Below are 26,677 nucleotides of genomic sequence, written 5' to 3' on the forward strand. Positions count from 1 at the left end.
TTTTTCATGAATACAGACATAAACATGTCACAGTACACATACAAGCAAAAAAAGATCAGCATTTGATAACAGTTTTTTTTTTAATGATGCAGACATATTCTGAAACAATTTGCCAAATCTACCAAAATTCATGGAGTTTGCCTTAATGTGGGATCCAGAATTATTGGTTTTGTATTTTTTTTTTTATTAGATTTTATTTTATTTTATTTTAACTTTTTATTTTTAATTCAGTTTCAGTTAGTTTCCAAAATGTGTTTGCGCATTTCAGTGTAGTTTTTGTTATTTGAATATCTTTGATTCTAGTTTAGCTTTTATTAGTTTCAGTGTTAGTTTTAGTATGTATATTTTTTTTAATTATTACGCCAGAGAAACGATTAAGGAATATCGGTTTGGAAGAAGTTGACTCAGTCTTGTAGACATACAAAGTCTCAATAAACATGTCCATAAAAGCCTGATCAGGGAGTTTGTGACAGCATTTTTTTTTTTTATCAGATTAACAAATACAAAACTAAGACTATTTTGTCCACATTTTTTTTCTTTGTTTGTTTGTTTATTGTTTGTTTTTTTAGTTTTCCAAGTTCACAAACTACATAAGACCTATCGAGGGCACCAATTTGGTTTTGTTGCCTCTAGCTGACCGCAAATTTGAATAGAAAAAGAAGGAAAATATCCGGAACCTTCCACAAATGCCCGCAGACTAAACACGGACTTGTTTGTTGGTAGCACTAGTGATCGCCTAGTAGCTAGCTGCAGTCAGTTTACAAGCTGATTAAGGGTGGTCAAAGCACGTTATAACGCCTTTTCTACTTGTTGTCTTTACTTTGTCAACTGTAGGGTAAGTGTACCATTATCAGAATCTAAAATGCTGCTGGCGATTGAAATGTTACTCTATTAAAACCAAACTCTTAGCTCGCTAATATTAGCTACATGTACAGAGACGATCTTGGCGATAAAGGATTAGAGCTGCACATTTAGGACGTTTAGTTTTCTCATGTTTAGATTTCTCTTTTTGTGGAGCACTTGACTTGTGTCGGCACAGTTGTTTTCGCTCTTATTGCTGTTGCAGCTTTACAGCCAAAGCTAACGCTCATTTATCATCCATTAACTCCGTTAATGGTTTTTGTTCGAAAATAAGGGGGAAAGATCGTTAAGTAAAACTTCCCGCAGTCCAGGGAATGAAAGAAGGAGAAGGAGCAAAATCACAAGTTATAAAAGGCCTACATACACAAACACACACTGGATAATTGGAGGGAAAGGGGAGGGGTGATGTGATGCATTTAAATGTGTATTTAAATGTATAAAATCCACAATTAGTTAAGTAAACTTGATATATTTCTCATTTTGTGGGTCATTTTTGTTAAAAGTTGCACTTTTTGTGTCTTAATCTTCTACATCAAAGGGTTTAGTTCTCGTGTTTCCTTTTTTATTTAAATGTTCTCAAATTTCTGTATTGTGAATAGTTGCCACCTTGATGTCACGGCTGTATATTTGGGCAGTGGATTGTAAACCTTGAAACTACAGCTTCTCTCACCCACTCGTTTTTGTTGTTTTCCTCATTTGTTTGTTTCACTAGCTGTTCATTAGGTTTAGGTAGTTATGCGTTACTGAACTCTTCTTGATCACATTAGACAATCCATCATGATTTGCTCTCGTATTGACTCTATTTTTAGTCACAATATATGGTTTTCTTTTTAATGTTTTGTCACCATGAGACCATTTGAGGCTCGTCTCTTGTTACATTTCTAGTGGACCATCACCATGGAGCCTGCGTGTCGTAAAGACAAACCAAAGCTGAACTCAACCCCGACCAGAGGAGACAGAGCCAAGCAGAAGTCTGCACAGCAAGAGCTCAAGCAGCGGCAGAGAGCAGAGGTGGCCATCATCCCCTTTTGTTATTAAACCTAGCACACATACCCCAACCTAAAATCATTAACAGACATTAAATTTGATTGCTTTCTTTCATTTGCAGATCTATGCTTTGAACAAGGTGATGACAGAGTTGGAGCAGCAACAGTTTGAGGCCTTTTGTAAACAGATGCAGTCACAAGGAGAATGATGCTCTGTCCTCCCTATTTTACACACCCTCCAAAAACACCATGGAGAGACACACACACACACACAGACTGCTCTCTTATATTCAGCTGCATCTCTGTTGTTGCCACCTGCTGGAAACAATTTAAAAAGTATTTGTTTCTGGTGTTGAATCAGGCAACATGTGACATTTAACAGACTCCAGTTCCTGGCCCTGCAGCGGACTTGAAAATGCCACACATTAGTTGTTGTAAGCTGATGTTGAGGCGCATCAGGTTACTGATGTTTCCTTTCCCCGAGGTGTGCATGTGAAAGGTGTCCAGGTCAAACATACATAGTGATATTTTTACCTGCTTTCTTAACCCAGGAAGTCTCTCAGCCAACCGGAAATGGGTTTAAGGCTGATATCCATGAGAGGAGAGATGTTTTTGGACCTCTCCTCTAACAACTCATTGTCACTTTGCAACAGTGAGTTGTTAAGAACCTGTTTTGACAGAGTGCTTTATTTTTAACTTCTTAATATTTAAAGCTTGCTGCAGGCGTTAAAGTACCATAGTAATGAGGAAAAATCACAGCTTTACTGAAGAAATCATCAGTTTTGGCACAGCTCCGGTCATGAACATTGCTAGTCTGTACATTATGCTCTCCTGACTTGTTGTCACCTGCCTACGTTTTTATTAGGAGTATTTTAACATCGTGACACCTGGGCCATGTGCTTCTGTTTGTTTTTGCTGCATCATGTTGGGTTGACCTCTGCACTCTCTTTATTTATTAATTAGTTTAAAATGTTATTGTGTAAACACGAATGCAATCTAATGGTCCATCGAGTGGGAGACGTGAGGTTACAGCAGAGACTGAGCCACAATAATGCTATCACTCCTCCACTCCACTGTGTTTTTCAGCCAGTACCTTACAGTGATGTCTCACTCTGACCCAATCACAGACTGTAGAAGGTCACATTTTTATGTCATACTGCGAGTGAAGTCTATTCTATCTGTCCGTGTGATTTCCAGTGATGGTATGTGTTCTGTCAGTCTGTCCGTTAGTTATCCGGATGAATGCTTTGGATGAATTTGCCATCGTGTGTGAATTTTGGCCCAGCTTTGAACTGTTTCAGCTGATCTGGATTCACGTACCTTTGGAAGCCTTCTTTACCATTACTACATATGTAGTGTCAGACATTCTTAAATACATACCCTGTTGTATAAGAACAGCTGTCCTGATGTTTTGAAGAGAATATCACAAACTAATTCAGAGGCACACATCCTTTTGGATTCAGGGACTTCGAGGTGGAGGTAGTGGAGCTGCAGACTGGTGGAAGTCTTGGAGAAAGTTCTTTGGTCCATGTTAGCTCTTCAAATTTTGTCTGAAAGTTTTCATTCTCTTACCAGCATACTTAATAATGCAACACTACGCTCGGCTCTGGCCATGAGGCTGTGTTTCAGTGATTCATGAACACAAACTAATAGTAACTTTAAATCTGTGTGTTACCACAGCTCATATAGACTCGTCGAGTCTCACTGATCTGTACACGAGCTACTCCTGCATGTTTTTGCCACAGTCACTAATTTTGTAACCTATAAATATTTGTATTGTTTGTTACCCTATGGCATCTACTCTGACCTGAGTATGATTTATAAAAAAATAAAAAGTGAGTTTTTTTGAATATGTGCTTTCATTTGTTTGTGTTTTGACAAAACTTTATCTGTCAGATGAATTAACACAAAAAGCCATCAACAGCAGCTACTTCCTGAGTTCTTTATCTCCAAAGACACCAACAGATCAGCAGCTCTTATATTTAACACCCCACCTTTTTTGTAAGGGTGTGGTGGTAAGATTACCCCTCTGCTCTGTAGCAGAACAGAAGTATTACAAGAAAAATATTTGAATAAATTACCGAACATTTGTATATGATGTATTGATTCGTGGTCCATCGAGAAAGCCTTTGTGACCACATATAGTCAGCAGTAGCAGAGGAAGAACGTCCATCTTGATATTCTCAACCCCCTACAAGCAGACTTCTTATAAATGAGGACAAGTCATAATCCGTTGAATTCTTTATTAACTTTTTGGTTTATATCCTAATTATAATTCCAGGCTAGCTGATAAAACGTGGTCACTTTCAGAACCCCACTCATCAAGTCAGTCCCTTAGTTCAACCCACAGTGTAGTTCCACAGAGGTAGTAGTTAACAGATTATGTAGTAGATAATAACTGGTGCAGGCAGCAGTTTAAGGATTTTCAGGTTAGTAAAGCCAAGATGACACGACAGTAGGGTTTTGTTGTGTCATTTTACAAATGTGAAGCAGTGTTTTCACAGCATGAACAACAAAATGCAGGATAAGGCAAAGCTGGCCATCAATCGAAAGCTCTGACAATAATATTCTAGTCCTTTATTCTCCACCTTTCACTATTATGTGGTTCCCTTTTTCTGTTGTCAGTGCTGCTTAAACCTCAATAGTAACGGAGCTTCCAGTGACACGGACTCCAAACCAGCCATCCCAGAACTTAGTGTCTTGTCCTCCATGTTCAAAGGAAATGAAACGCATCCCAGGGCCATAATCAGAAAACGTGTGGTTAACCTGCAGTACAGACAGAAAACCACTGTGAGCTGTAATGCAGGATACAGAGCACTGTGTTTGTCACACATTTATAAGAATCTGATTTTTTACTGTTAAAGGGGCTTTTAAAAACCTCTTTCCATGAGCAGTCATCACAGTCGGGGTCCAGAGTCACCGAATCTGGTCTGAACTCCTGTATGACTTCGTGGTTCTCATCTAGCAGACACACGGTCATCTGGTAGGTGCAGCCACAGTCCGTCCTCCCACAGTACCTGCAGGATGAGCTTCCCTTTAATCACTGAGTCTGTTCTCTGACACAAAGGAAATAACGTGTCTGTTCAGACGTGTCCTACCAGTCTTGTACTGTGACAGGAGGCTGTGCATCCAGCTGATCAGATGAGAATCCCTCTGCCAGCAGGTCAATCACCTGCCTCTTCAGACACAGCCTGGGACACACAGGATATATTTGCAAACTGAACAAATTTTGGGAAGAAAACAAAAAAAGCATTCTGCCACATATATGATGTTTAAATTGAACTTAATATGTTTCATGTAAATACCAAAGTTGTAGTTTAGTAAAACCTTATGCATGTACATATGTTGTTGAGACAGACTCAATAATACTGTTAGAACTATGCGCTGTATTATAGAGTATCATAACTGTCTGTCCAAACATTTTAACGTCTTATGGGGCGATCGTGGCTCAAGAGTTGGGAGCCTTGTAATCGGAAGGTTGCCGGTTCGAGCCCGACTTGGACAGTCTCAGTCTCGTTGTGTCCTTGGGCAAGACACTTCACCCGTTGGTGGTGGTCAGAGGGCCCAGTGGCGCCAGTGTCCGGCAGCCTCGCCTCTGTCAGTGCGCCCCAGGGTGGCTGTGGCTACAATGTAGCTGCCATCACCAGTGTGTGAATGGGTGGATGACTGGTTGTGTAAAGCGCTTTGGGGTCCTTAGGGACTAGTAAAGCGCTATACAAATACTTACAATTTAAACCTTTTCCAGTGACCCTAAAAGAAGCCTGACAGAATGTAGTGGTGTGACCAATACTCATATGTTGTATGTGATAACTACTCACTCAAAGGAGGTTGCAAAGTATTTAGTCACCCCTTCACTGCAAAAGTCATGACCACAGTCTCCCGGCATGTCCTCCACCTTCCACTGGCTCCCACCATTCTCTATCAGCTCCCAGAAATTCAGCTCATCTGGGAGGGAAATCCACAGTCTCAAGCTTCCAGTCACAGTATTATGTTTTGTTTTGTTTTTTACATGAGCTTTATTGGGTCAGATACAAGAGCACAATTAGTTGCATTTGAGTGCTGGCCAGCACGAAACGGCCTCAAAAACAAGACCAGAACTAATAGTTTTTAAAAAGAAATCTAATTTAGTCTTGATCTGGTGAGTAACTTGTTAGCTATGCAACTTCTGTTATGAAATAGTCGTGAGTAAGTTATGAGAAACAAAGGTGAACAAAGCTGGCAGCTGTTCTCAGTGTCACATCCTAAAATATCACGGTAAAAGGCAGAAATCATTAGCAAGTTAGTGAACACAGTCAGATACCCCCCCTCAGAACTTGGTGAAGACCAAAAGCAGAGCCAAGAAGGAATGTGGACACTGGACTACCATTCACCGGGTGCCTAGAAACATGTTTCTAAATGAATAACACTACTTCTTGTGTGTATGTCTCCTGTTCGTTATTGTTTCTCCCTGTGCCCCATTTCCAGTCTACCCAAAGCATCTTGTGCTCCCTCTTTCGGATCAGTGGCCTCCCCGTGAACCTCCTTATGTGTGCACTGCTCCCTGTCTCATCCTTGACTGCTTGGATTCTGCCTTGCTTTGTAACTTTGGAGGTATCCTGTATCCTACACTAGGCTCTTGTGTACATGTAAGAGGTTCATACAAGAGGTAAGCTCTGCAAAAAGTAAAAGTTATAAACAAAATGTCAAAACTATTCCTTTAAAAAGCATCTGATGAAATGCTCATCATGCTCTCTAATCCACTGAGGGAAAAATAATATCTTACCTTCTCCGCTGGGGTTCTTCAGCAGGTTTCTGGCCATGATTACAGCTCACTCAGAGAAGGCACGACCTGCACAGGAAAAACAGGAAATTGCTACTTGGACCAGTATTACAATTTAAACCAGATCCTTCATGTAGGTATTGGCTTAGCTGCAGGAGAGGTACTCATACAGGTCTCTTCTATATTACACAGTAGTGTGCTGGAACAGTAGTGTGTGTGTGTGTCATGCCAGCTGGAAGACTGCTGAACTCCACTCAATGGGGAACGTCCAATAAGGCAAAGGCTTGTGCTCGGGAAGCACATGTAAATAAACATCCAAGGAGAATCATAGTGACTTTGGGACTCTTAGTGGTCACATGGTGCTAGAGTTTCCTTTACAGCAAAAGGCTGTTTTAAATTAACTGAAATCTTTGTGACATTTGGTGCAATCAATGATCAGCATATGTGGTTTAGGTGGGCTCAGGAGCATATGAGGTGAGACCTATAGTCTCAAAAACATCCCAACCCAAACACTAATACCCTGTCTGCTGACTCACAGCACAGCAGAGAGGGTGAAAGCCTCACGCTTTACATGCTGAATAGGAGGCATCACAGAGGATCAAGCAGTCATCAGACAGACATCAGTCAGCAGGAAAACAACCAGGGATAGCAACACTTTTAAACTCTAGCAGCTCGAATACAGCGTATGTACAGTGCCTGGTCATTAGCTTTCTCTTTATATGCCTGGTGTTTGTGTGCTTCAGCACTGGTACCAACAATGTTTTTTAAGATGAGCTAATCATTTTTGCATTAAGGCCCAAAACGATAACTTGTCATTTTAGTCTCACAGAGTTTTGTGCATCAAACACTGTGCAAGATACTGGATCTGCATTTTGCTGTTCACTGAGACTGAGAAAAAACTACTGAGTCATTTCCCCCTGCAAAGCTTAACAGCTACATGACACGCATGCTAATGACATGCTCTGCTTTAAATAAAACACTGAGCTAAATGCATAAAGCAGCGTATTGTGTATGTTACTCACAGACAAGAAGGTGGCCAGGTGCAGTCTTTTGTTTCCTCTGGCTGTTTCTCTGCCTGCACTTGAGTTCCTCTGCAGAGTTGCACCCCCACAATAGAGAGGCTTTTATAGACTGTGACGCACACACACACACACACACACACACACACACACACACACACACACGAGAAGGAGTGAGAGCGAAGAGAGGAGGAGGAGAGACACAGAACACTCTGGTTGGAGGCAGGGTGCATCCATCCAGCATAACTCAGCAGAACACACATGGACTCAGCACAAATGTCAGAGGAAACACTTCAACAGCAGCTGTGGGAGAAAAGCATTCAGTAAGTCACGTTGCATATACTAATAGGGTCACTTTAGTTGATCGTGAGGTTTTATGTAGCATTCAAATACAAGAAGAGCCAAACAATAACCAAGAAAGTTAAGAAATAACAAGAATTAAATACCAAACTTTGCGAATTTGTTCAAATCAGAAAATGATCTATGACATATGAAAGGACACCAGATTGTAGAAGGTAAATTATTCCAGAAGTGAACAGACCCAGTGAAAATAAACTCAAAACCAGGAAACACATCTTAAACTGATGGGAAAGGGGACCAAGTAGAATTTGCCATACAGTAACATGCATTACAATCAAACAGCTGACTTATAGACCGGCTGATAGAGCAGTACACCAGGACTCTAAGCTGTAACACCAGGCAGACTGACCTGAGTGGGACTGTACAAGACTAATGGTCCACTAATAACATCCATTGGGAACTCACTGGGACTGTGGAGTCCAGCTGCAGTCACCATCAAGTGGACAATATAACAGGGTGATGCAGCACATGTCCCTGCTGCTGTTCTGCATAGGCCTCACACATCACACATAAAATATCTGTCCAAAATATCGTCTAGTGGACCTTCCCTCGTGCCTGGGCCTTAGTTTTGAGTAGATATTAAATATTTTATCAATCTTGACTTCACACATCTTTTATGCTGTCAATGTGTAGCACAATCCTCTGCAGCGGCAGCAAGGTTGTGGATGGCAGTAACATATATCACCTGCAGAGGGAGATGTGGTATCATATGATGGTTCTGTCAAAGACCAAAAGCGAGCTTATGCCCTTAATGTAAAACACTTGTTCACATGTTAGACAAAGATTTGCTCTGTGGTTTGTCTGATGAGCACTCCCAGGAAAAGTGTGTGACTTATGATGGAAACACAACTTAGATGACTGGTAAGTTTTTAATTTAAACGAAAGTAAACGAACCAAACAATATTAATGAAGCCGGTGTTCTGACAAAACGTCCTGCTTTGGCAAAACGTCCTATTATAAGTAGTTTATGCACATTTCTGCTGTCATAGAGTCATTCCAGCACAAATGTAAGTAGGTATGACGGTTTGCCACTTAATTTTAGCTGTTAAAGTATGCTTGTACGTCACATTTACAAAGGTAGGACGGTTTGGCACTTAATTGTACCCATCAGAGTATGTTAGTAGCTTATATTCACATAGGTAGGATGGTTCGCCACTGAATTTCGTCTTGTGCGCATGCGTAGAAACAACGGGTAGGATGGTTTGTCAGGTAGGATGGATTCCCAGAACACCCTGCACCATCATTATGGCCCATTTTGTCAAAACTGTAGGGCTAAATAGATCATAAAAAAGTAATAGCGTATCAACTTCTTCTTATTTTATTTATTTACAAACTTAAATCAGTCATACACCCAAACTAAGGGACGGTCATACCCACAAGCCACCAAGGAATTACTGGTGACACACTTTAACAGCAGAGTCGTTAAATTATTCTTATCTTGCAAGCTTATTCGGCAATTTAAAAATAATAATTTAATATAAGCATTTAAGCATTTTGACAGCACATTTTGATGTAGTTTACGCCTTTTGATGTAATGTAATGTAAAATGTAAAGCCTACTTTTGCTGTGTTTGTACTGGTGAGAGTTGCTCCTTTGGTTTACAAAGGGTCTTATCTTCAATGACATCAGATGGGAAATGTGTCCATGTGTCTTCTGGTCCTCCCAAGTGTTGACATTTTGTCCCATTTTCATGAGAAAATGTGAGGGTGTAAACTTACTGCACAAGGATATTACTCCTGATCAGAAGGATGTTACTTTGATTGGATCACTTCCAAACTTTCATCTTGCTTTTATTGGTTGATGAAAGCATCAATACATTTCATCACAGTTTTTGTCCTCCGTGTCCCAGGTGTAAACTATAAGAAAGTCTAAAATACTCTGCAAATAAAAACAGCACTTCAGGGATTTATGATGCACTGCTGGATTTAATTATTTTTTATTCTAAAAATACAAAAGAAATCATTATTTGATAATTTAATGGAAAATAAAGGGAGTAATTATAAATCAATGTTTCTAAATGAGTAGCTTTTTCTTGTGTGTGGTGGTGTCAAAAATGGAGTTTAAGTTGGAGGACTTCACGTTCAGTCCAACTAAAGAAAAGGTGAATAGACGTCAGAAGAATGACCTATTACATATAGCATTTTTTTTCCATGTGCCAGTGCCCCTAAATGCAAAAATAAAGAAAGAAAAAAAAGAAAAATAGCTGAAGGAGCTCTTGGGGATTAAGTTGGGTGAAAGGGGTTTAATTTGGTGAGCAGGTTCCTGCAGAAGAAGTTGAGCGAGGTGATGTTGCTGGTGTTCCTACTCCACTGCAAAATCTCCTTCCTCGAGCAGGCAGCTCCTACAACAGTGCTAACCAGCTCCCTACCAGGCAGCCCAATCTAGCTGTAAAAGGCTGATCATAGCTTCTTGTGTGGGTATACAAAATTAGGCTTTATTCTGCGCCACAACATCAATATAACACAATGAATACATTACATCATACACAAAGTACCTCCCAATATGGGAGAGAAAAATTCAAGTTAAACATTGCAGATTTGGCACGTTGCTTTTTTGATTTTTTTTTTCCTGTGGACAGTACAGTACAACATTCAACAATCAATAGGAAATCATTGTGCCATAAATAACAAGTGGTTTAGGCATCATTCAGGCAGGAATTTTCAAAATCATCAACACCAAGCTTACAAACATGGCTTGAATCACACTTTTTTTTTGCATTCATGAACTACCGACGTTTTGGTGCCTTTCGTTGGATGTCCATTTGTTTCTTTATTGTCAATGCAGGAGTATAATATGACAGGATGAGCTTCTAGAAAAGTCTCTGACTGCACAGAGGAATGTCCAACAAACAGCAGTGCATATCCAACTGCGTGACCCCTGTAATGTTTTAGTGCAGCACCAGACATTTTTATCTTCCAGTGATACAGCACCCATAACTGTCCCTTCATGAATGGGTGGCCTGCTTATAATTAGGAATTTCCATTATTTGTTTGGGAATGTGACAATACTTCCAGTTCTTTGGAACAGCTGCAGGTGGAGGCTCCGTTCAGATCTAAGCTTCAGAGGACGCCTGGGGTTTGAGTTTGGCCTTTTCCATGGTCGTACCGTACGGGTCTGATCTTTTAAAGAAGCCCATCTAAAGCAAAGGATGAAGAGATTAGATGCAAAACAATAATAACGTGTGAGCTTCACAACTGATACGTGTAAAAAATACACTGTTCCCTGTTAACTTACCCAAAATGCAACTCACAACTCTTAAAGAATAGTCACTTTTACAATATCTGGTCAATCCACAAACACTATCTAATGACAGCCATACTGATTTTCCTACAACACATTGTTTTTCTTGCTTCTGTAATGGTTTTTGTTCCCGCAGTAACAACTGAAAGACAATCTTACAATTTCCGTGTCCTGCAAGCACAGCTTTAGTTCAGCTCACAGCTCTGCTTTCAGCAGTTATAAGTAAACAAACTGACTAAAGAAACAAAAATCAGTTTTTTTGGGATCTTTGGCTCAGGCTGTAACTCAGTAGAGCAGAAAAGCCCGAAGGTTAGTGCTGTCAATCTCATATTTATCAAGAATATTACAAAAACTGCAATGTGTAACAACCAAGTTATTCCAGAGCTGTTTTTCTGTGATCATGCTAAAAGTAGGGTATTTGAACACCTTGTTACCTTGTAAAGTAAGTATATGAGCAAGGCCAGCAACAGCAACCCAGCTAGAACAGCCAGGATGATGATCCACACAGGAACCGAGTACTGACTGTTGGGTTTATTCCACATCACAGCAGTCGCCACCTGAACAACAGGAAACCGCAGAACTGATCCACCGTGCACTGATTTTCATTTGTAAATGAAAAATCTAAAGAGCTTGTGAAATTGTAAAAACGCAGAAAAAAAGCTGTTGATGTTACCTTTTTGGATCCTGATGGCTTTAATGTGGGAGAAACAGAATACGGCATCCTGTCCACGCTGAAGTGAACGGAGCACTCCAGCGTGTACTGCTTATAGGCTCGCTGTGGACGATCGATAAACAAAAGTTTAATGAGGAAACTTTTTTGTATCTAAGGAAAATCAAAAGCCTCTGTGATTTCTGCGAAATCAGTTTCGTACTATTTCTTTAAATATTAGTTTATTGTTCCATACATCATCTACTCTGTACTGTGGGTTATAGTAGGATCAAAATTTAATTATAAAATGTCACAATTAACAGTAGAAAGCCTATTAAGTTCATTAGGAAAACTGTTAGGTATGAATAATGATGTAATGTGGATGAGACACACTGTCTGTTTTTGTCGGTCGACAGAGGGCAGCATGAGCACAGACTCCTGCAGGTTCTCGCCTTCATCCGCTCTAGTCTGTTCCTCCTTAGTTGAGTTTCTTCTTCTCAAACTTGAGAGACATGACTGACACTACAGAGCAGTAATGCAGAGTACAAAGTCCTGTAGTCTCACCTCCATGAACGTTTCAGCCCAGACTCTTGAGCGTACAGTCAGGATGACACTTCGTCCTCTCTGCAGCAGCCCCACATTACACTGCAGCTGCCAGCACTCCACTGTACTGCACGTCTACAGAGGGACAGAGCAGGCACAGCACATTCCAGTTAACCATTCACCGTCATTTCTTTCATTACTAATGACTAATTACTGCCCTCACAACAGCAATTTAAACAAAAAAAAACCATGCAAGGATTTTTCTACTACACGATGCATTTGCATACATGTGCTTTACTTTCCTTAGTTTGATAAAAAGTTTTCCATTTGTCCATTTCACTGTTAAGCGTTAATTCTCACAGCCTCAGGAACTGAGAAGCCTGCAAAAGTCTTTTAAACGTTCCTGATTTGTAGGATGATTTGTTGAGTGTACTTCCGTACTTTGTGAGCTTTGGCACTTCAATGCATCATCTGGCAGTCAATATTCGGAGTGGCAGTGACTCTAAGCTCAAGACAAATTTCCTGTAAGAACTATACAGAAACAGCCCCATCTTCGATATAGAAGAGAATACCTCACATGCTGTGATATAACTGCATAACCATAAACCCTAGCAGTCATTTTTGTAGCAATATAAACACATGGATAAACAGAGATTATGTTACTTTGTATTATGCTTAGCATTAGTATTGTCAGTTATTATGACTTTGAATTAAGCTAAAATGTTGAAACATGTTCTAAAAATAAGACGGGTCCTCTGGAAAGGCTCACACAGTTAAATGGTTTTGGCAGCACAGTGACAGAGTAAGAGCAGATTACAGTGCAGTGATGATATAAGATGTCAAAGTCACCGGTGCTCTATACAGAGTTGATATGAACCAGTTTGAGCGCCAAGAAAACTTCATTCAAAATCCCACTGACTAAAAACTGAACTTCATTCTTTGGATATAATCAAAAGAAGATTGCTGGCAATTCACATGCCTCTGTTCTCAGATCCCCACAGCACACACTGAAACTCCTGTGATGTGTGTAAATGAGTAAAGTCGTGTATTGAACAAAGTAATGTTGTTGTTTATTTAATATTTCAGCTTTCAGTTTAACCCTGTGAGGTGTAAGTCATTATCAGTGAAACCCCAGCCCTAAACCCAAACCCTATATTTTTTTAAAAAGCCAAGAGTACGTTTTTGGTAAAACTGTGGGTAGGGTCTAAAGTGTCCCTTTGAAATCAACAATTACCAACTGAGTAGGGTTCACATCGTGAATACAGCCTGTCCTACCTACACCAACAAGATGTGCCTCCCATAAGCCCCAAAAGAGAGAAATCCATAAATGATTCCAGGGGTCATGAACAGTTCATATGTGTAGAAATATGATATATAACCAACAGTGTTGGTGTGTTTTATGATTATGAATGAACCACACTGTCTGGGTTTCTAGTTTCCTCATGGAAGCGTTAGTCTCCCTGTGCCTGTCCATGAAGACAGATAACATACACCAATTAGTTAAACTGCAGGAATGTCTTAAAGACATAAAGACCTGGATGACCGCTAACTTTCTGCTTCTTAATTCAGATCAAACTGAGGTTATTGTACTCGGCCCTGAAAAGCTTAGAAATATGGTATCTAACCAGATTCTTACTCTGGATGGCATTACCTCGGCCTCCAGTAACGCTGTGAGGAACCTTGGAGTCATTTTTGACCAGGACATGTCCTTCAACGCACATATTAAACAAATATGTAAGACTGCTTTCTTCCATTTGTGCAACATCTCTAAAATTAGAAATATCCTGTCTCAGAGTGACGCTGAAAAACTAGTTCATGCATTTATTACTTCCAGGCTGGACGACTGTAATTCATTATTATCAGGATGTCCAAAAAACTCACTGAAAAGCCTTCAGCTAATCCAAAATGCTGCAGCAAGAGTACTGACAGGGACTAGAAAGAGAGAGCAGATTTCTCCTGTTTTGGCTTCCCTTCATTGGCTTCCTGTTAAATCCAGAATTGAATTCAAAATCCTGCTCCTCACATACAAGGTCTTAAATAATCAGGCCCCATCTTATCTTAATGACCTTGTAGTACCATATCACCCTATTAGAGCACTTCACTCTCGCTCTGCAGGCCTACTTGTTGTTCCTAGAGTATTTAAAAGTAGAATGGGAGGCAGAGCCTTCAGTTTTCAGGCCCCTCTTCTGTGGAACCAGCTTCCAGTTTGGATTCGGGAGACAGACACTATCTCTACTTTTAAGATTAGGCTTAAAACTTTCCTTTTTGCTAAAGCATATAGTTAGGGCTGGACCAGGTGACCCTGAGTCCTCCCTTAGTTATGCTGAAATAGACGTAGGCTGCCGGGGGATTCCCATGATGCATTGAGTTTTTCCTTTCCAGTCACCTTTCTCACTCACTATGTATTAATAGACCTCTCTGCATTGAATCATATCTGTTATTAACCTCTGTCTCTCTTCCACAGCATGTCTTTTATCCTGTCTTCCTTCTCTCACCCCAACCGGTCGCAGCAGATGGCCCCACCCCTCCCTGAGCCTGGTTCTGTCGGAGGTTTCTTCCTGTTAAAAGGGAGTTTTTCCTTCCCACTGTCGCCAAAGTGCTTGCTCATAGGGGGTCATACGATTGTTGGGTTTTTCTCTGTATCTATAAAGCACCCTGAGGCAACTTTTGTTGTGATTTGGCGCTATATAAATAAAATTGAATTGAATTGAATTGAATTGCCTACAACAATCGTGCATTGCATGGCAGACTGTGTGATATGATGGAAACAAAACTAGTGACTGTCACATACCACAGCAAGTCACTGAAGCTACAAGTTATCAAAATTAAAGCTTTTTATCTCTTAAAAATAACCTAACAATGCACATGTACAGTATTCTGCAGCCCTAACTTTCTTCTGGAAGTGTGTAACTGTTGTTCACACTGACCTGTGAACTTCTATTAAGTTAGCACCAATTCATTAATACTAAAAATACTTTAGTTTTTAGAATTCCCACGGTGCAGCACGGTTTATTCGAAACATTTCTGTGTACTAAGGTTGTTTGGTTTCATCCGAGTGCCATTAGAGATGAGCTGTCAAATGTCAGCCGCACAAAAATAACTCAGTAAATCACAAACGTAATTAACTTCTTCTCGCAAACAATTACAGCAAGCAGCTGTTGATGTTGACCAGAGCTCATCATCTCTATTTCCATTTCCTCTGTTGAAACAAACAATCGAATCAGAACAAGAAAAGGCAGAGCTACTCCTTTCTGCAGTCTCATTTGCATCTTTTGGTTTCAGTGCATTGCATACATGTGTAAATACCACTGAACACTTCAGTAAACACAGTCCCGTAGAAACTCAGAGAAACTCGACACCAAACAAAAGAGCTTTTGTTTGAAAGTGTTTGGGATCTGCAAGCTAATCTCGCCACTACTCTCCACCCACGTGTCAGACACTGAGGACAGAGACAAACATGACCCGTGTCTTTAAGGGACACATGACGTCCACCGATGAGGAGCAAATGTTGTCACAAGGTTGCAGAAGAAGGAATAAAGTTGGATATTCAGTTTAAACTTGAATTTAGCTAGGTTTGCTACAAACTTACCCTGCTGTGTGTGTTTGTGCTAAGCTAGGCTATACATAGGTTATGGTGCTACAGTGAAGGTTTGGCATGTAGTGCACAGAGATGTCAGACTCAGCTTAGCTCCTGATGGCTTTAAGCTGAGTTAGCTGCTGCTAGAATCTGTAATCAAGCATTTCAATTCGTTAATCAAAGAACAGTACATGTTCTCTGTAAAACTCCTTCACAGGTTGAATTTCTATATTCTGTAATGTCTCACCAGGTTTCCTTGTTCAGCCAGAGGATCTCTGTGCACCTCCCTCTTCTGGATGCGGTGCTCAACATTGGACTTCAGTGATGCTGGACCCTCTACTGCCCCAGGCTGAAGCTGTAAACATAAATACATTAGGAGTCATTAGCAAACACAAGCCAGTGTTCACAGTCAAGAATAGACTAAGGGTAATAACGTCACCATGACAACAAAGGTGTAAGTGTGTGTCCTCACCTTAAGTTTCAGTGCATTTAAGGTTGTTTTGGAGAAGCAGCTGAGTGGACCCTCAGTGACCACCTCCAGAGGGTAGAGCAGCCAGTGACCATGAGCCTTCAGGGGACATTTCACCACTAAAGATGTCTGGCTCACCACACTGGGACCGTTATTCACCAACTGAGAAAGAGTTTAACATGTTATACTGTGTCTTCTTTTAGTACACTGTACATTGTGTACTGCACTTTACAAACAAACTCCCTTGCACTGTGATTTTAGTAAAAGGAAACACAAGTCCTACGCGTGAAATGACATTAGCAATGTTTGACTGTATCAAGCGCGCCAGCACAGCCATCCACGTCATGATAGTCTTGAGAGCTTAATAAAAGAAGCCGACTGGACTGGTTTGTGAACGTTTCACCTCTCTTCAGTTCTAAAACAAGTGGTCCGGTTGTTCAACAGATGTAGCCCGGATAAAAATGATCCGGCTTTTTCCTTTCCATGGATCACGTCATCCAGTTCACTTTTGTCCTGGTTGTTCAAAAGAAGAAATGAACAAGACAAACTGGAGGTTTGATCTAGATTTTTTTTTAAAAAACAAAAACTATTGGATTATCTGATTTTATCCAATCAGGTAATCCTGTTTTCCTTTTGAACAGGTTTCAGGATCCGTTCTGACTGGATTTATCCTACCAGATTACTTGTGAACAAAAGCACCCAGGTTATTATCCACTAGTGGAGGAGACCGACTTCGAAACTCCTTGTAGCCACATTTTTAAGGAAAAGAAGACTATCGCACATCTTAGTTAAGACCGACGCATCTCAATATTACCAGCTGACAAGGGGAGGTGCAGTGCTGTTCTCAATTCATCTGATTATCACCCCAAAATGACCACACTTTTCAACAATTTGAGGAGTGTGGTAATATTTTACAGCAACACTTATGAGTTCTTAATGTAAGACACAAGCAGCTACTAGATGAAAGACATGAATTGCATACAACAGCTTAAAAGGGAAAAAGCTACTGACCACCATACATACTGATGCCTACACCGAGATGTTACACCCTACATATGCATGACTTTCTTCTTGTATCTGCTTATGGGGGTCTCATAAGTGTTAGTGTCACTGAGGAGTGTGGTAAATTTGGAGTGATAATCAGTTGACGATTGATGCTTCGGTCTTTACACAGGAATGTTACTCAGGACGCCTCCTTTTTCTGGATGGTGACGTTAGAAGGAGGAATTCCCTCACTAGGGTTTAATCAACTGCCAGTTTGTTTTAGAACTGAACTCCTCAGGTCTTCACAGATCTGAAAAAGTCCAGGATCTTTCAGGCTCTCAAGTTTGAAGATTTGCAACTTTTTGTAATGACACATAATACTAAAAATAAAACAAAATGAAGAATAAGATCATTTAAAACACATAAACATACAGAAAGAGCATAAGAAAAACTAATGATTATGGCTTATGAACAGCTCCCTATTTACCTTGTAGAACAAACTTAAGCAGTATTAACTTTTAGTCTCTCACATAGCTGTGGAGGAATTTTGACCCACTCTTCTTTACGTTGCTGGAGGTTTACAGGCTTTGGTTTATGCACAGCAGTTCAATCAGGTTGGGGTCTGGATTTTGTCTCAGCCATTGCAACACCTTGATTCTTTTTTCAACTACTCTATTGTAGATTTGCTGCTATGCTTGTTATCATTTTCCTGTTGTTGATCTGTCTGTTAGGCAGATGGCCTGAGATTTTATTCTGGAATATTTATACAGAGGAGTTCATGCCTGACTTGGTGACTCCAATATTCCAAAAAACAAGCCCAAATCATCAACCCTCCACCACCGTGTTTGACATCTGGTCTGAGGTATTTTCCAAATATGCCACTGCGCATTATGGCAAAATATCACCACCTTGTTTCAGAAGTCTTTTGGTTCGTTTAGATGCAACATTACAAAACTGTAACCATTCTATTTTCTTGCTGGAGAGAAGAGACGATTTGTTTTTTAAAAGACGTTCAGTCTTTTCCTAATTGTACTGTCATGAATTTCAATATTTAACATGCTAACTGAGGCCTGTAGAGTCTGAGATGCAGCTCTTGGACAGTCATTCCTGTGAACACTGGCACCTATGTGTACTTTTTTTGTAACCACAGCTGACGTTTTAAGCCTCAGAAGCTAATGTTAGCTTCTTTTTCACAGTGCAAAATGTTTTAGTGAAATAGCCGAGCTCCTATTTTACACGACTATTAATTTAAGCTCACCAACACTACCATACTCACATTAAAAGTTGGTGATATTTTGAATGTATTACTCTTCTATGTTTCAGTGCGCAAACGTGATAGGACTAGCTTCTTGTGTATCGTAGATGTTATTTTTACCTCGAAGACCTGCTGAAGCTCAGGGCCGATCTCCTGCTCCTCCCCCAGACCCTGTCGCACAGTCCAGTTGGGAGGAGGAAAGATGACTTTGTCTGGCCGAGAAACACTGCAAACGGCACAGTCACACTTTTATCTTGGCAAGAATGAAGGTTAAGAAAAATGATGTCATAGTTATGTAGTTATGTGTCTAAAGTGAAGCCTCACCCCTGGAGAATGACATCAGCCATGGCAGAGACCTTCAGCTCATAAAACACCACTTCACTCTCAGAGTTATTTGCATTTTTACTAGAACAAACCACAAAAACGTAATGTTACTGAAACAGCCCTGATCACCTGATCAAGAAGCATTAAACAGCTTTACAAACCTGAATTTTGTAGACTTTTAGTGAAGCGAGCTGAGAAGTTATTAAACATATATATATAAAACTAACTTTGCAAATGCTACCAAAAAAACTCTACAAGATAAAATGAATCAAAAATATTTGGATAACACAGTAGGAACATGTATTTTCACATGAGGTATTATTTAACCAGTGGGAGTTTAAGTTATTTTGCACGCTAATATTCAAACATTCAAACAAGACCCCACATTAGTAGATGCATTGCTGGTTTGGAGGAAGTAATTACTGAAGTTATTACAGAAAGATCAATCAGAGAGAATGAGTCTAAATAAATATCAGTAGTACTAGAAGTAGCTGCTCATTATGAATCTTTTTTTTTTTCTTTAATGGTTAAAATTTTACTTGTGAACAAAGTCATTTTAATTCAGATTCAAAGAGTATTTGGCTCAACGAAGCTCTGACTAAATAAACCTGGGGTTGTTCTTGTTTTCAGCACTGAATCAGTGACAAATCGTAAGATGTCCTAGCTTTACAAAAGGTGTTTTCTAGTTGCTGGAGAAAATCTTGTTCACTTTCCACAGAAATAGAGCAACAAACTCTTTTTCCAAGCTAAAAAAAAGATCTTTTAAATTAGCGGGATGCCATTTCCTCGCTAGCTTACAGGTTAACTGCTTTAAGGTACGCGTTGCTGAGTATTTCTCATATGGAGCCTTTATTTTTGGAGGAGCCAGAGTATCCAGGTCACTTTCCAGGTCCACAGTCCCTTTTTTTGGTAGGATGAGTAACATTTTTTTCTTGGCGTTCTTCCTCTTGTCTCAATGAAGCGTGTTTTGTCAATTTCAGTTTGTTCAGGTTAAGAATTTCCAAACTTAGTACAACTTTCAGTTTGGAAGACTAGATGTGGATCACCATCACCTTCTCAACATCAAAATGTTTGCTGGTGTGATATCACTACAACGCAGCCACATTAACCGCGGTTCAGTCAGGATCACTAACACAGGCTGTTTCCATCTGCAGCAACTTAAATGCTACTCAAAAAATGAAGGGATCACTTAACTCAGACATCAAGTCTTCATGAATGAAATATTCAGGTTGAAAGTCTTTATTGACACATTGTGTAATTTGTTTTGGTTTCAATGGAAATCCAAATTTCAACCCTTCCAAAAAAATCCTAGGAAGAACAGAGCAGGCATCGTGACAGCAGCCTGTTAAAAGGGAGTTTTTCCTTCCCACTGTCGCCAAAGTGCTTGCTCATAGGGGGTCATATGACTGTTGGGTTTTCTCTGTATGTATTATTGTAGGGTCCACCTTACAATATAAAGCATCTTGAGGTGACTGATGTTGTGCTGTATAAATAAAACTGAACTGAATAGATCAAGGAGCTGGGGTTGAGGTGCAGCAACGTTGAAAGCAGGTAAAGCTAGGCTGCTTTACCATGCCCTATAGGGGATTTACCATGTGTAGAAAGAAATCAGCTGGTGTGGACTGGCAATGACATCAGCTGAGGTTGACTTCAGCATGAGTTAGCACTAGTAGTATGTATGTTTAACTGCTCTGTTATTTCCTGAGGGGTTTCAGATGGATGTGCATATTTGATTTGGCACAGATTTTACACTGGATACCATTCCCAGCATAACCCTCCCATTTATCTGAGCTTCAGAGCAGCACTAAGAGTACACCAATCCCTGAAGTGGCTTTGTGACTCCTGTTCGTCCTACCAGAATCAAACCGAGGATCATTATGCAAATGTGTTAACCACTACACCACAGAATCACAATAACAGTGATGATGACAGATTTACTTGGTTGCCCTAAAGAATTTTTTGTTAACACAAAACTGTATGTAGCTTATAATAAGAATTAAGAGAATACTTTGGATTAAAAGCTGCTCCACTGGTATGCAGTTGCCAAAGATACCCCATCCCACTTGAACTGGAATCCCTAAGAAGTGGCCTACCTTCGTATTTGGAGCTCAAACTGAACAGTATTGTAAGTATCGTTGAGTCTGGGGATGGTGAAGCGAAGACCGGCCCACAGCTACAAAAACAGCCACAGAAAATTCACGCAGTTATTTCAGGGAACATGAGAAAGGAAATAAATGTGTTAAATAGAGTCTGGGTTCTTTTTCTTAGAGACGCCCACTTTGGAAACAAGGAATGAAAACTCTTTCAACACAAAAGCAATGTTTATCAGGTTTTATCAGGTCGGTGAGAAAACATGTCGAGTTTGCTTATGTATGAATTATGCAAGTCAACTTGGCTTAATTGTACTGAGACACAAAGAGTGGGAAAGGCCAAAAATAACATGTGGGTCTTATTGGCTCTTACACTGGTACCAGACTTCATGGGGTTTCCCAGATCACACACGAGATAGCGGGTCTGGTTTTCTGCCTCGTAGCTGCAGGTCAGCTGAGTCAAGCTCTGGAAAGGACACAAAGAAACAAAACTCCATCATGTATTTAACTTTATTAAGTATACTGCTGTAACAGCTAAAGAGTTGTTGTCTTGATGCATGCTCAGCTATCCAGGTAAGGAAAGAAGTTGATTCATCTGGACGTAGCGTTTTCAGTGTGAGAAACGTTTCGTCACTCACCCAAGTGACTTCTTCAGTCTCACGAGTTGTTAGAATAATAAATCAAAACTCTGACTAGAGTTAGAGTGTGACTCTACCAACCAGCTGCATTTCAGGGCTTTCAAAAAATGTATTCAAAATGTATTCATGTTCTTTCACGGCTTTAACTCAACAAGGAGGGCGTCAGGTTGAGAAAACTCTTTTAGCGGAACATTACGATGGCAAAGTGACCTTTGACTTTATGCAAAGTCAAAATAATTTCCACATTTTATTGGCATTAAAGCATTTTTATGCATAATTATCATTTGAATGAAAAAACACGGTGCTTCTGACCGTGATACTTAAACCTCCTTTTAAACGCCACCAACTCACCACGTTGTTGCGTGCTATCCCGCTGTAGTCGGCCTCTGGGGGAAGCGCCACATAGAGCTCAGCCTCGTACGCACCTCCCTCTCCCTCGTTCCTGGCATTGAAGGTCAGGCTCACAGAGTTTTCGTCTCCCAAGTAAACCTCTGTCTTGTCACTGGGCAAAGAGAAGCGCAACATCATCACTACGTTTTCACTGAGCCTTATCTTTTTACCAGCTTTTGAAAGCTGTTAAAAGAACAGTTTATGCAGACTTCCTGTTTCACATAAAACCATAAGTTCCATGTAACACTGAGAATTGAATCGATTTATCAGAGAAAAACAGTTTTTGAACCAGATTTTTATTTTTTATTAACCTAAAGCGATATACTATAACCAACCGTAACCAAAGTACCCATCATCAACAATGACTCCAACCCTAAACTAGTGCTGTCAGGCTAACATTGAAAACACTCTTCTCCAAAACACAGGGACTGGGTTGGGTCATTACCAGTGACGAGACGTCAGGGTCAGAGGGTTAATATATCACAATCCTAATGATTACGTAATGCACATATGACTATTTTTAGATCAGAACAAAAAGTGTCTGATTGTGCAAGAGTTACACAGTCAACAAACAATCATTTGCAGTCTGCTTTAAGCCACACGATTAAAATAAGCACTATAATCTCCCTCCTGTAGATCTGTTCTGTTCTTCAGCAGCCCCTGAGGAAGCTACTCATCTGTGACTCTTTAGCTGCTTAATTCTCCAGTGTTTCTCACTCATGTTCGGTTCTGCCAATCGAAGTTTTCAAAGGTTTTTCAAGAGCAGCAAGACTGAACAAAAACAGCCAAAGCAAAACAAAGAGCTGAAAGCAGCAACACTAAGTAAAGTCGGGATTCAGCGTTACAGGCTAAGCTCATTGATGTGAATGTGAATATGCCAAAAATGATCAGTACTTGATGTATTATTTTGTGATGCTGCCACTGAAAGTTGAAACTCTTATTAGAATCTAAATGTAATTTTTTTTTTAAATGACCTGGGGCATCAGAGTACCTTTTGACTGTACTTTCATAGGTTTTACAGCTTTCCCTACTGATACAGACCACCCCACACCATTCATACTACAAGTAATTAAGTAATATATGAATAATTAAATTCCTGTTTTATTAACTATCTACTACAGAAATGTTTTTTAATATATAAAAATATATATATATTAATATTTATATATATTCAAAGTGAAAAGAAATCAGTGAATTCACAGGAACTTTCTGTTTTATAAATTCAGGACAGTCTCAGGAATGAGCTACCAAAACTTCTTCTGTAATTTGACATATTTATTTTTTTAATAAAAGCCCAGCATGTCATAGTAATAGATTACAGCAGCATTTCTTTATCATGCGGAGAAACTGAGATGTACTGTTGAAATTATCACAGGGATTTAAAATTAAGATCAAAGTGGGCTGTGTGTGGTCCACAGTGAATTTGACATGCCTTTTTTAAATACACAGATATCATATATGATAGATGATTGTATAATAATGCCATCTTTCCATAGTATAGTGAAGTCCTAAGTACATCCTTATACAGCCACTTGCATGGTGTCAGACTCATTTTCTGGCTTTTGGTTCCCTTGACTGTCACAGGCCATTTATTATTCCGTCTTGAAAAGCTAGTTTATTTACTGCAGTCAAAATGACTGAAAACAGCAGCTTTTACACACAGCTTCTACGCCAGCAGAGTTCACTTTTCCTTCATTTCCAGATCTATGTCAAGTCACTGGGTGCAGGACATGACCAACGTGGCCCAAAAGAAGGTAAAACGTAATGAAAAGCAGGGACGTAAAGTCTTTCCACACAATGAATCTTTGTTTCAGTCTGTCCCCAAAGGCCATTTTCTCCGACATATCTGTCCATGAGTGACATGGGAAATGACCCAAATCTGATCACTGTGATTTGTCTCAGGAAACCGACCCCCACCTTATTCTTCGACTTCATAGTGACACCCCTGTGTGCAAACACATTTTCAGAGAAGTGATAAATCCACTCGACACCCTTCAACTCTGGCCCTCCCCCATCAGCTACACTTGGCAGTAGTAAATTCACGTTTCTATTGAGCAGGAAAGGAAGAAAGGAGCGTGGCTGAAGGTTGGAACCGGGGTTCATCTTTCACTCCATTCCCCCCCCCCCGCCCCCAAAAAAGGGGTCTGGACACAGTGACCCCAAACTAGGTAAGACGACACCCAGATGATTTTAATTAACCTTGGGCAAATTTAGCAAATGCAGAGGAAGCAACTCTGATCCCACAAACAGCAGACTCTCACCGATGCCAGGAATGGGCAGGAATCAGCAGCTCACAGCTGACACGTTATACTACACTGACTTCGCTGGGAAAAAATATAACAGTGGATCATGAAGCTCATAAAAGCATAATTAAAGCCAGAGGATACAACTAAAACACCAGCGACAGACCTTTAGGTTATGAATCTTAAACATCCCACTGTTTGCAAATTCTTGGCAAAGAAGGGAAATCGCTGTGTCCTACAGTCAGTGAAGGGAAACTGTGTTTTAGTAGAAGTGCTGAATCATTCCAAGTTTGGTCCTGTGGCAGCTCCAAATGCAGATCTTTGACTTTTCATGGGAAACTTTTAGCACTGATTGTATTTCTACAGCTAAGAGAAATCACATGGCCATGTAATGCAAAACAGTCCACATATCAGAGCTGGCAGGCTGGGAGGAGAAAGTCTGGAGTGCGTGTTCGCTTTGTGAATGGGCTGAGGCACAGCCAACTATCTGGCTGGAGCCTATTCAGCAACAAGGATGCAGGATTAATATACAATGATATGTTATTGTGCCAAGAGCTAGGAGTCATTAGTCTAGATCTTTACCCCAGTGCACGCATGTTCTGAGCTGTAAACAACCTCCTATTCTTCCTCAGTGAGGGAGAGGGGGATGTGATCATGTCTGACAGCGAAAAAGACTGACAAGCTGGAGTTCGTGAAACATGTAAGCTCATTCAGTTCTGCAGTGGCTCCAGATCACGTTCTTTAACCCTCCGAGGTCTGAGTCATCGATGACACTAACCTGCCTAACCTGAACCCTGCATGGTTTTATATGTAAATATATACTGATTGTGCCGGGTCAGGGTTGAGCTCAGGTTTAGGGTCATCGCCGAGATACCCAGACCTCAGATACTGGTGGAGGATTCACTCTGTGTGTATCAGGCTTATATCTTCATATGTTTTTCCTTAACGTCTTTAAATAAATGACTATTTTATAAAGAACTATAGAATTAGAATTATAGAAATTCAACCCAGACCCTAATCTGCATCAAAATATGCTGTTTTTTTTAATTTTACAAAATTATTTTTCCCCAAGTCTTGACAATCAGGAAACAGAGAAACAAACAAAGAAATGATTCTAAGTGAAACACTTTCTGAAAAACGTAGGGAGGGTCGGGGTTAGGGTGTTAGGGTTATCACCTGTGACGAGTAAGACCTCAGAGTTAATTGATGGCTAAAGCCTTTATTTTATGTTTTGCTAAGAATTTGTGATTTGATTAGATAAATAACTTCGAAATTTGCATGAAGTTTAATTCTGTTACCACTTTTTTTCCTGTGTGTCCAGTTATTTAGTACTTAGTAACATAAAACCAGAGGACCTCCATTCCCATGTTTTCTGTCTTTCTACACTGAAACTTTCAAAGTAAATAAAATAAAATAATTCAAACAAATATAACTGTTGAGCTTTTAACATGCACCAAACAACCAATCTATGGCTTGGTTATCATTTAAGTCACAGGTTAAAATGACGGTTTGTCAGCAACAGTGTTACTTTTTAAATGAAGACTGAAACATTTAGGCGTTACAGTCTTCCTATTAATAGATTTCCATTTGGGGATTTATTTCAGATGAGTCAAAGTAAAAGAAAAACGGGTGGAACCACATCTACACCTGTCCCAAACCCTTCGCCAATAACCTTGTGATGTTAACAGGGGTTTTTCTTCTTTGCTCGTTTGCTTGCTGGGAATTGTCTGACTGTATAAATGGATATTGCTATTATAGTTTTGTTCATGTAAAACAGTTTAAAAAGAAACAAGCCTTTAAAACTGCAGTATTTATATGTATTTAGTTCATATGCGAACTAGTCATGATACTACAGAAAATGAGCAAATGATCATTTTCCCCAAGTTCACTATTTTAGCATCTTTCAGCTCCTTGTTTTGGTTTTAAGGCCTGAAAATTGTGTCAAATTCTGTGATTCACTCTCACCACTCTTATCTACTTTGTATTACGTTACAACTGGAAGTGTTTTATTCTTTGCTTAATTCCCATCGCCACATGGATAGTGTTAGTAAGTTAACATAACGGAGCTAAAAGACAAGTGAATGCTGGATTTGCATTAGCTACGCAGCCAGGAGCAAGATTATAAACAGCTTAGCAATATTGACTTCATCAAATGACAACATGTCGACTTCTGTTGGTCTTCCTGGCTGCAAAAAGTCGAAGCTTTTCTTGGAATAATTAGAATTGTTGTTGCGTGAGGGACAAAACTATGGCAGTTTAGCTTCAGGTGGCTAGCGGTTTTAACTTGTGT

The 26,677-nt window shown here is 39.9% G+C and overlaps 3 protein-coding genes across 3 annotated transcripts in view; 1 reads left to right on the plus strand and 2 right to left on the minus strand.

Annotated features, from left to right (window-relative positions):
- Window positions 1-703: 703 nt before the first annotated feature.
- On the plus strand, window positions 704-3,697 carry LOC120716007 (small vasohibin binding protein). Its single transcript, XM_040003350.1, has 3 exons — window positions 704-835; window positions 1,747-1,872; window positions 1,970-3,697. The coding sequence occupies exons 2-3, from the start codon at window positions 1,759-1,761 to the stop codon at window positions 2,054-2,056; spliced, it is 201 nt and encodes a 66-aa protein (XP_039859284.1). The 5' UTR covers window positions 704-835; window positions 1,747-1,758; the 3' UTR covers window positions 2,057-3,697.
- Window positions 3,698-4,075: 378 nt separating this feature from the next.
- fbxo2 (F-box protein 2) lies at window positions 4,076-7,758 on the minus strand. The gene is made up of 6 exons (XM_040003349.1): window positions 7,629-7,758; window positions 6,610-6,675; window positions 5,666-5,792; window positions 4,946-5,038; window positions 4,726-4,864; window positions 4,076-4,613 (listed from the first exon to the last, which is right to left on the minus strand). The coding sequence occupies exons 2-6, from the start codon at window positions 6,644-6,646 to the stop codon at window positions 4,479-4,481; spliced, it is 531 nt and encodes a 176-aa protein (XP_039859283.1). The 5' UTR covers window positions 6,647-6,675; window positions 7,629-7,758; the 3' UTR covers window positions 4,076-4,478.
- A 2,147-nt stretch (window positions 7,759-9,905) lies between these two features.
- Window positions 9,906-26,677, minus strand: part of LOC120716003 (integrin alpha-5-like) — a 50,131-nt gene continuing 33,359 nt past the window's right edge. The window contains exons 20-30 of the mRNA XM_040003344.1: window positions 22,106-22,256; window positions 21,490-21,582; window positions 21,120-21,199; window positions 19,027-19,107; window positions 18,823-18,928; window positions 16,467-16,625; window positions 16,242-16,349; window positions 12,439-12,552; window positions 11,899-12,000; window positions 11,660-11,782; window positions 9,906-11,121 (exon numbers count right to left, since the gene is read on the minus strand). Coding sequence (XP_039859278.1) covers window positions 11,038-11,121; window positions 11,660-11,782; window positions 11,899-12,000; window positions 12,439-12,552; window positions 16,242-16,349; window positions 16,467-16,625; window positions 18,823-18,928; window positions 19,027-19,107; window positions 21,120-21,199; window positions 21,490-21,582; window positions 22,106-22,256 — 1,201 coding nt within the window. The 3' untranslated portion in view covers window positions 9,906-11,037. The remainder of the gene's footprint in view (window positions 11,122-11,659; window positions 11,783-11,898; window positions 12,001-12,438; window positions 12,553-16,241; window positions 16,350-16,466; window positions 16,626-18,822; window positions 18,929-19,026; window positions 19,108-21,119; window positions 21,200-21,489; window positions 21,583-22,105; window positions 22,257-26,677) is intronic.

The sequence above is a fragment of the Simochromis diagramma genome, unplaced genomic scaffold, assembly GCF_900408965.1.
Source record: "Simochromis diagramma unplaced genomic scaffold, fSimDia1.1 OVJJ01000646.1, whole genome shotgun sequence".
In the NCBI taxonomy this organism is placed as follows: Eukaryota; Metazoa; Chordata; class Actinopteri; order Cichliformes; family Cichlidae; genus Simochromis; species Simochromis diagramma.

Bases quoted from the DNA above. Each gene is read 5' to 3' on its own strand.
- LOC120716007 (XM_040003350.1), top strand. From the start codon at position 1,759: ATGGAGCCTGCGTGTCGTAAAGACAAACCAAAGCTGAACTCAACCCCG. The intron at 1,873-1,969 runs GTGGCCATCATC...TTTCATTTGCAG, and splicing joins AGCAGCGGCAGAGAGCAGAG to ATCTATGCTTTGAACAAGGT.
- fbxo2 (XM_040003349.1), bottom strand. From the start codon at position 6,646: ATGGCCAGAAACCTGCTGAAGAACCCCAGCGGAGAAG. The intron at 5,793-6,609 runs GTAAGATATTAT...TTTCCCTCCCAG, and splicing joins GAAGAACCCCAGCGGAGAAG to ATGAGCTGAATTTCTGGGAG. The intron at 4,865-4,945 runs GTAGGACACGTC...CTCATCCTGCAG, and splicing joins CCTGTCACAGTACAAGACTG to GTACTGTGGGAGGACGGACT.